Genomic DNA, 10,179 nt, shown 5'->3' with positions numbered 1-10,179 from the left:
GAAATTCAGACAAGACTTAGATTCTATAGGAAAGGCCTAAAAAGTTATCCTAAAGTAAGTCTGCAGTTAAAGTCTGTGATTTGTAGTCTGTTCAGATTTAGAGCAACAGTATCAGTTTGTCCTTTTTGGGAAGAACTCACCTTGGTGAGGTACCAAGGGAAAATACCATCATAGTTTTCTGGAACACCAATCCTAAGGTGTGCTGCTTCTCCATATAAAGTAGACAGGTAAAGCAGCAGCTAAAATAAAAAGAAAAAAGAGCAAAAAAGAGCATTTACTTCCACTAAAATGTCAGAGTTGTATGAGAAAGATGTTGTTTAATGTTGTTTACACAGCATTGCATGCATTATGTAACATTATGCGACTAAACACATATAGTAAAACAAAAGAAAAAAGACCTACGTTCAGTGTTTTGATCCATGAAGACATGTCATTCATTGAACACACCGCGATTTATAGTCTGCTACACAAAACAGTCACATTTCATCGTTCGGCAGGATTTTACTAAACTGCAGGCTATTTTCATTTGGGTGCATTTTAAATCCTGTGCAACTGTTATACACTTCAGCACAGTATAGAGATCATTGATGGGAATTTTGACTAAAGTGAATCTATTTGATTTATTTGACAGAATAGCAATCGAAAATGCTGTGATGGCTAACATGCCTAAGAAAGAACTTCAGATTAAGTGCTAAAAGTAACACCAGCCACATTTACAGTGCGGAGTTTACACTGTGCAGTTTACTTTCCTAATTGTGCATAGGGTATTGTAGACCTGTTATTGCAAATATATCCTTCATATTTCAAATGAATTTTAGAAAAACATACCTTGTAAAAATAGATTAGTGTCTCCTCTGGTCCTCAACAAAGACAGAATGTCTCTGAAGTGTGAGGGACCTTTGTCTACTCTCAGAGAATTAATGTTTAACTCCTTTAATTTCATGCAAAAGCTCTTAACTGCCTCGTTTCCTTTAATGATACTCCTGGTCTACAAGTCTCTGAATAATTCCACACCTACATATGGATGAGGGAATACATTAAATGCAACTGAGCTTCCTGAGGAAATTGTGTTTTTGTTTGTGTGTGTGTGTGTGTGTGTGTGTGTGTGTGTGTGTGTGTGTGTGTGTGTGTGAGCAGTAAACAAGGATGTTGCTCATTAAATTAACTCTTTTTATTATAAAATCGGTGTAAACGTAATAAAATTAACAATTGAATAATATTAAATGGAGGTGCAGAACAAACATTTTGAAAAACAACACATAATTTATTGCTTCTACGATATTCAATTACACCTTGCACTTAAATAATATTTTGATGATTAAATGTGTGAAATTTCTCAGTCCAGAGTCCCTCCCCTAAACCCCATCCTGTGTTTCTGAAGTGCTGAAGTACGTACCTGCGCACTCAGATTCAAGTAAATATGATTCCATTTCTCATATCAGTGAGGAAAATGAATTGTGCTCATCTTTTAGACATGTACATGAGAAAGTGTATCCCACCTTTGGGAGCTGTACAAATCAGTACAATTGCTACTGTATTCACAAACTCTTCTCTTGAGAAGGCATGTCCAAAGTTCTCAGTTCACAATGAAATGGCTTTGAGACCTTGATTTCTACTTGCACTGCCAGAATTTGACCACTCAACAACTTTAAGGCAAAAAAAGAACATAAAATATGAAATAAAATATTTAACCTAAAAAAGCCTCATGCAAGTCTATAGCACTGACTATTGTTGGTTTCTGTTTTACAATAGAAAATATGTAAAGATATTTCTGTACAGTTGTCTAGTCCTTGAGTTAGTGTCAAAAAACACACACAGCTTCTGGTCTTAGTGGCTCTACAAGTCCATCGCGCTCAGAGCACTGAAAGGTCGTGGCAGGATTTGGACTTCTGCCTGAAGGCCATCTTCTTGTTCTTGCGTGCGACCATGCGACCCAGAAAGCGCTTGGCCTTCTTGCTGATGCTCTCACGGCGTTTGCAGTTAGCCATGCGCCGTGCGTTCTCCTCCTTGCTGTCCCTGCGCAGGCGGATCTGCCGCACGATGCCCTCAAACAGAGTGCGGACATTGTGATGTAGTGATGCAGAGGTCTCAATGAACTTGCAGTCAAACACGACGGCACATGCACTGCCCTCTACAAGAAAAATGGAGGGAAAAATTAATACAGATTAGAGGAACTGGCTATTACTCAGTACACAGGAGGAGCGAGGCTTAGGGACTTGTTTACATAACCTTCCATGCGTTAGTTACCTCGGAATGGATACATTAATTTAGCAGCTTTAAATGTTTGGAGTGAGGAAGCATGCTAGAAGGAGCAAGGATGGGGGTCTGATGGAAGACTTAATATGTCTATGATGTTTGCAGTCATTAGGGTAATTTGCAAATGTCTAAAAGTGAAGCCATTTGAATCATTTAACAACTATGTTAATTCCTGCACTTCTATAATTTCCTTGTTTCATATTTTACTGGACGGAGAGAGGGAGATACTGACTTTTATTATGGCGATTACTCAGTAGTTGAGGAAAGTTAGGGTCTTGTTTACTTAGTCTTACATTTACATGCAACAGTCATCTGGGAATGGATATGTAACACCGGCAGTGAGGAAGTGAGCTGGCAGGGGAATAAGTGAGGGAAGGATTTGCTCAATAATGACTCTAGAGCAGACAGAGGGTACGTACCATCTACAGACACTTCTCTGGAGCGTACTAAGTCAGTCTTGTTTCCCACAAGGATGATGGGGATGTTCTCTGACTGTCGTGCCCGGCGGAGCTGTATGCGGAGTTCTGATGCCTTCTCAAAACTTGACTTGTCTGTCACAGAATAGACGATGATGTAGGCATCACCCATACGCATACACTGATCCTTCAGCCATTGGCTGTTGTCCTAGGAGATCACACAATTGGTATCTGGTTATTACATTGTTGATGTAGATTGTGTGACATGTGTTCATGGTAAAAATAAGTTTCTAAAACCTTATATTGAGTGACTGTGATTAGCTCACCTGTTCCCACACGTCATATAATAAGATATTTGCTTCTTCTTCATCGACAATGATAGATCTGTCATATGTATTTCCTAGAAGAATGGAACAAAATATATGATCAACTTAGTGTCTTGCAATATCACTTTTCTATATCAGTCCCACTGAGCACTGCTGGCTAGCACTACCATTTAGAGCCATTATATTAATGTGTGCAGGGATTGACAGCAGTCTCTTTGTGGGTAATGGAGGCAATGGTAACTGGATGGAAACAGCAGCAATCAATAAGTCTAGTTCCATCCATAACAAATTCCATTGCCCATAACACACTCAAACACACACACACACACACACACTCTGATGGGGTGATTCCTCATGGCTTAGATTGTCCTTGGGATGCACCTTTTCATTATTAATGTAGTTGTGTATGGTCATTACCTGCGTCCTCGTAATCGTGAGTGTCCTCCACTCCGCCGAATATCCGCGCGAGAGTGGACTTCCCCACGCCGTGCTCTCCCAAAAGTACGACCTTGTAGATCTGTCCGTCGGAGTCACTACCGGAGGAGATGACCGAGTCGGAGGAATCGGACACGCAGCTGTCACGGTGCTGCTCGCCGGGACTGTAGGACGTGCAGCGCGTGAGGTTGGTCAGCTCGCCCGCCAGCACCGGGGGCATGGAGGAGCGCAGCTCGCGGTCGTCCACCGGCATGCTCCTGCGGTGCAGAGTCTGAAGGTGCATGGGAAACGGCGTGCTCCCTCTCCTTTTGTCCATGTTCCGCAACTTGTCGCCTTTGTTCAAAGTCATGGCTTCACAACTGGCTACGTTGAGCACGAGCGCTTCTTAATACTTCACTTGATAAGAAAGTAGCCTACGATCTGAAAGATGCATTATACAATTAGGCTCTATAATAAACTAAATGTAATCAATTAAAGTGCTGTATCCTATGAATAAATAAAGTTATTATTGTTATTATTATTATTAACATTATTATTAAATTATTAAATATCTAAATGTTATCTCTAAAAGCTATGTAAAACATTTTAACATTTAAAAATCATTAATGAATCAATGTAATACATACATGTTAGTGTGTCCAGTCTCTTCCTCCTGAGTATAGAACTCCAGTGGATCCTAAAAAAATAAAATTCCCTTTGGTTGCTTTGGTTTATAGCTCCTTCTGTAGCTCTTCGCAACGCGAACTTGGTTTTATGATGGGAGATGTGACGGGTCCCCCTTTATTTATGGCAGAGTAGAGTCAGTGATGTCATATAAGGGGCGGGGCTTCTTGCGGAGAATCACCATCACTCCACGCGGGGGCTGTGGTGTGGGCGATGCTCATCTTACTATGGAAGGCCAGAAGTATCAAAAGTGGAATAAGGCGACCAGCAAAAAAATACAGTCACTCTCAGATACGAGTTTCTTTTCCATTGTAGGGCCAAATGGTTACCTTTCGTCTTCCATGTTGGGTACTACTCAAACAAAAATAGAAACAACATGAAGTGATGCATGAGTCAACGGTGGTGTGCCATGGTCTTAATAAGTATGAGGCACTGGTTAAAATATATGAAATAAACTATGCTGGTGCACCTGTAAAACATTGTATTGACTCATAAGGAATATTAACTTTATATATATATATATATATATATATATATATATATATATATATATATATATATATATATATAAACAATTTCTAAACATTTACTTGATAGACAGTCTGACACAATCATTTAACAGATTCATACAAAAAGAGCATGTTCATACAGTACAGAGCATGAAAATGTTTTAATACTTTAAGATTACTGTATTTGGCCAAAAGGTTTATAGCAGATCAGTGTGAGTGACTGAATTTTAGCTCTGAAGTCTGACCTCATCACACCCTTGCAAACCCAACCACCAAACAGTTTGATAACATCTGATTAGGCACGATGGGTAATCGTACACTTAAGCCATACAAATGATCTTGTCAGCAACAATTTGAGTGAAACGGAGACTCTTAAAAATTCTGATGTGAATTTCAGAATTTCTTAGTATTTAGTATTTGTCCTCTTTTTGACACAGACTCCACAAGTTGTGTGTAAAACAAGTGCGTAAAACCTGATGATCCATGTAAGATCAAATACATCAGCTTGTTGTCTGAACACATGCTTAAATGGAAGGGATAGCCTAAGACTTATGGAAAATCTGACCTTTTGTACAAAGGAGTTAACATGGTCAATATAACAAATGTACTTAAATTTACATAGTGACCTAGAAAATTGTGTAACATCTTGAATATTGAGTAGTCACTCTTGTTACACATTTCTTTTTGTTTGTTTGTTTTAGAATTTTCTGAATTTCCAGTTTTATTTATTTATTTTTTTAATCCCATAATTTCAATGTGGTCACAGACTGTACATACTGCATATCAACATATAGGCCTATAATTAACATATAATGGGATATGTGCCATAGTCCCAATTCAGAATATTTACATAAATTTAAATTTTATGTAAATCTATTGTATTTTCTTTACACATAGCAAAGCTTTTTGCCACTCTTTTGGATGTTTTGGCCTTCCATACCCTGTAGAAGTGATTCAGACTCAGGGGTACATCAGAGGGGATTTCCCTCCTCCTCCTCCTCCTCTTGCTGCTGCACTGATAACGCAGACTGGGCTACATTCAAAAACGCTTACTGTTATACTAAATCATTTACTGTAGCCTACTAAAATAAGCATGGAAATTTATTATCGCTCATGTACTATGAGGTTTCAGACGTGAGCTGAGTTGTATGTGGATGGCGGGGGCCATAACTGGAGTGAGCTATAGTGATGATTTCAACATATTTCATAATAGTATCTCAAAATAGTGCGCAACCGATGCAGTTATGGAACCTAAGGCCTTCTGATCTGGCATAGCATATTTATTAGTGCGAAATATACTTTGGAATGCAGCCCATGTGATGGAGGTCATTTGGGGGTTTTAGTCTTGGTAAAGGCATGCAATCAGATTTTCAACATAAGTAGGTGATATGACTAGTTTCGGCATTTCAAGCATTTAAAACCACACTAGTCAGGTATAACAGAAATCAGTCGTCACTGTCAAAGGCAATGCTCAAGTATTGACTTGAAGGTCCAAGATGGCAAAGATGTTATAGATGTGCTTATAGATAGATTTACTCAGTCATCCTACTGTTAAAATCCAGCTGTTCAGCAGATAGACGCAGGATGATTCATTCATTCAGCTTTAGACTGAAGATGACGTTATAACGTCAGCACAGGTAAAGGGAGAAAATGGTCCAATTTCGCCATCTGGTGTTTACCTTGTAAGCTGCAATCATCTGCCTATGTTGATGGCATGACAGGACTAGTTTTTATTCATTGTTCATTCATTTTAAGTAGTGTTTATCCTGTTTTTTGTGTATTTTTTCCCACAAGTTCCCAGTCACTCATCTTTCCACAACAGCTAAACACCTGATTAACACAAGCGTTTTATAACACTTCCAACAGAAATGTAAACTCACTGGAGGTTCAGTTGTTACATGGTGCTACTTCATTATCAACATATGGGAGTTATAATTGCCCATCCATCCATTTTCTGTACCACTTATCACAGGGAGCCTGGAGCTTATCCCAGGGGACTTAGGGCACGAAGCAGGGGACACCCTCAATTTGGTGCCAATTCACTGCAGGGCACAATTGCACACACACTACGGATCATTTTCAAATGCCAATAAGCCTACAGTGTATGTCTTTGGACTGGGGTAGGAAACCGGAGTACCCGGAAAAAAACCCCGAAGCATGGGTAGCGCATGCAATTTACACACCCAAAAGGTGGAGGCGTGAATTGAACCCCAAACTCTGGAGGTGCGTAGCTCAGGCTCTGAACTTTGACTTGCTCTGATCACAAATCAAGTTCTACTGGAAAACTTTGGAGCAGCACTGATAAAGCAGAGGATTGGCTTTTAGTTTAGATCTCAATTTCCAGTGTTTGCATTTGTTATACATTTACTTATGAAAAGACGTAGATTAATTGTGTTGTTTATACACAAAGACTTTTGTTATTAGGAACAAGGAGTCTACAGCAGCTGTATTAGGTCTTGCACTATAAATATTTGGACTGAGACAATTAGTAGCCTTTACCATCATATAGTTTGGAGTTAATGTTCACAACAGTTTTGGGAATTAAATGAAGCATAATTTTATGATGATATTCTAACATAAGCATATGGTCACTTGATGAGGGTTGCTTTGTTTAAATTTACTGCCATCATATTAAATTATTACACACTTACAAAAAGGTACAGGTACATTTGTTGTTCTGCAAGGTAGAAAGCATGCAAATACTTTTTTCCAATAAAAAATGCATTTTAAAAGGTTGCATCTGCAAGCACAAAAATTATACTATCTGAGTACCATACCAGGGAATAGCATATATATGTTAAACCCTGGATTAGTAATTTTAAAAGAGGTAAACAATATGTTTTATATTACAGTTTAATTACTGTATATGTTAGGGCTCAGGACACAAAGGTTAAAGGCTGAACACAATATTGGCCATTGATTTTACAGATTTTGGTTGTCTCACCCACCTCCTGCTACCTTGTTTAATTGTTTATCTTGTTTTATTACTGAGGAAGTGCCACCTGTGTCGTGTTTTTCTGCTGGAAATACGGGAAGTGTTATGTGTTTCTTCTAGGAGGAACAGTCAGCACTGTATGTGCTGAAGAGCCCACGCTGCTATTTATGAGAGGTTAGGTTTACTCTCAGTGTCTCTCCATGACAGATATACACACAAGTGAATGTGGAGGTAGTGGAGATGTTTATATGTGCCTTGGACTGCTTGGCAACGAGGTTCTCTAGCTGAGGTGACTCACTGCTGGCTTTGGATCTCTTTGTTCTGCACTTTCAGTTGCATAGCGAGTGGAGAGGTGTGCGTAGGACTAATGTAACCACGCTGGTTATTGTGTCAAACAAGATAATGGACATGATCAGGCTGGCTAAAAAAGGAAAAATGAGAGACATGGCCCCACGCTGCAGGTTGTTTATGGCAATATTTTTCATAGCAGAGCTTTAAAGAGGTAATTAACACAAAAATCAGAGACCTGAGAATGAGCGACATCATGTGGATGCTGATATAAATTACAAGCTGCAGCCACTGATTTTGCTCTACAGCTAAGCTGCTTATTAAAATATCTGTAAAATAAGCTGGACTTCTCTACTAAGGAGGATAAAACAAATTAATATATATAAATCAATACTTTCGCCAGAAATGAAATGTACATAGTTTTCACCCAAATGTAATAATAGTCAAGACATATTTGGTATAAGAGGTTACAGTGGTGCTTGAACGTTGTTTAAACCTTTTGAACTTTCTATATTTCTATTATATTATATAAATATGTCCTAAAAGCAGACAAAGAGGACACAATTATATAGGCTAAATGAGACAAAAACATACTTGACCACTTATTTACTGACGATGATGAATATTATTGAAATTAAAAATTTATTGAAAATATTATGAAAGAATATTACATATCTGTGAGTTGCAATAGTATGTGAATCTTTGCTTTCAGTATCTGGTGTGACCCCCTTGTGCAGCAACAACTGCAACTAAATATTCCTGGTAACTGTTGATCAGTCCTGCACATCGGTTTGGAGGAATTTTAGCCCATTCCTCAGTACAGAACAGCTTCAATTCTGGGATGTTGGTGGGTTTCCTCACATGAACTGCTTGTTTCATGTCCTTCCACAACATTTCTATCGGATTAAGGTCAGATTTTGACTTGGCCATTCCAAAACATTACCTTTGTTCTTCTTTAACCATTCTTTGGTAGAACGACTTGTGTGCTTAGGCTCATGTCTTGCTGCATGTCTTGCTCCAACTTTCTCTTGAAATTCAGTTCATGAACAGATGTTCTGATATTATCCTATAGAATTCACTGGTGTAATTCAGAACTTATTGCTCCATCAATGATGGCAAGTCATCCTGGCCCAGATGCAGTAAAGCAGGCCTACCACCTCCATGCTTCACAGATGGGATAAGGTTCTTATGCTGGAGTGCAGTGTTTTCCTTTCGCCAAACATAACGATTCTCATTTAAACCAAAAAAATCTATTTTGGACTCATCTGTCCACAAAATTTTTTTCCAATAGCCTTCTGGCTTGTCCACATGATCTGTAGTAGGCAGCAATGTTCTTTTTGGAGAGCAGTGTCTTTCTTCTCACAACCCTGCCACGCACACCGTTGTTGTTCAGCGTTCTCCTGATGGTGGACTCATGAACATTAATATTAGCCTATGTGTAAGAAGTCTTTGGTTGCTTAGAAGTTACCCTGGGTTCCTTTGTGACCTCATGGACTATTACACGTCTTATTCTTGAAGTGATCTTTGTTGGTTGACCACTCCTGGGGAGGGTGACAATGGTCATAAATTTCCTCCATTTGTACACAATCTCCAGTAGCTGACTGTGGATTGGTGGAGTCTAAACTCTTTAGAGATGGTTTTGTTACCTTTTCCAGCCTGATGAGCATCAACAACTCTTTTTCTGAGATCCTCAGAAATCTCCTGGTAGATCCCTGTTTTTTTTTTTTTTGTTTTTTTGTTTTTGTTTTTTTGTTTTTGTTTTTTTTGTTTTTTTAATAAAACAGGGTGTTCACTCACATCTGATTGTCATTGACTGAAAACACCTGATTCTAATTTCACCTTTAAATTAACTGCTAATCCTAGAGTTTCACATACTTTTGCCACTCACAGATATGTAATATATAATAATATATAAGATATGTATATGTAATCATTTTCCTCATTAAATAAATGATCAAGTATAATACTTTCGTCTCATTTGTTTAAGTGGGGTATCGTTGTCTACTTTTAGGACTTGTGTGAAAATATGATGTTGTTTTAGGTCATATTTAGACAGAAATATAGAAAATTCTAAAGGGTTTACAAACTTTCAAGCAGCCCTATAGCATGAAGGACAAGCGAGCAAATGCAATGATTTCCCCCTCTTAGTTCATTAATATTTCTGTGACAACATATACAGTATATGTGGTAATGAACATCTAACAAATTTTGGTTAAGATCTCAATTTTGTTCTTTTTCTTTCTTTGCATACGTCACCATCAGCATCAGCATCAGAACAGCCTAATACTAAATAGTAGGACAACATGTATAACCACTGTCCTTTTTTGTGGCAGTATTAGTTAAAAGTCACT

At 38.4% G+C, this 10,179-nt stretch overlaps 1 protein-coding gene across 1 annotated transcript; it reads right to left on the bottom strand.

The window, feature by feature from the left end:
• rrad (Ras-related associated with diabetes) lies at nt 1–4,240 on the bottom strand. Its single transcript, XM_053617131.1, has 5 exons — nt 4,060–4,240; nt 3,416–3,853; nt 2,999–3,072; nt 2,676–2,880; nt 1–2,131 (listed from the first exon to the last, which is right to left on the bottom strand). The coding sequence occupies exons 2-5, from the start codon at nt 3,780–3,782 to the stop codon at nt 1,854–1,856; spliced, it is 924 nt and encodes a 307-aa protein (XP_053473106.1). The 5' UTR covers nt 3,783–3,853; nt 4,060–4,240; the 3' UTR covers nt 1–1,853.
• Nucleotides 4,241–10,179: the final 5,939 nt, after the last annotated feature.

The sequence above is a fragment of the Ictalurus furcatus genome, chromosome 27 (genome assembly GCF_023375685.1).
Source record: "Ictalurus furcatus strain D&B chromosome 27, Billie_1.0, whole genome shotgun sequence".
Lineage (NCBI taxonomy): Eukaryota > Metazoa > Chordata > Actinopteri > Siluriformes > Ictaluridae > Ictalurus > Ictalurus furcatus.
Note: the sequence above shows the minus strand (reverse complement) of the source record. Positions and strands in the feature narration are given on the sequence as shown.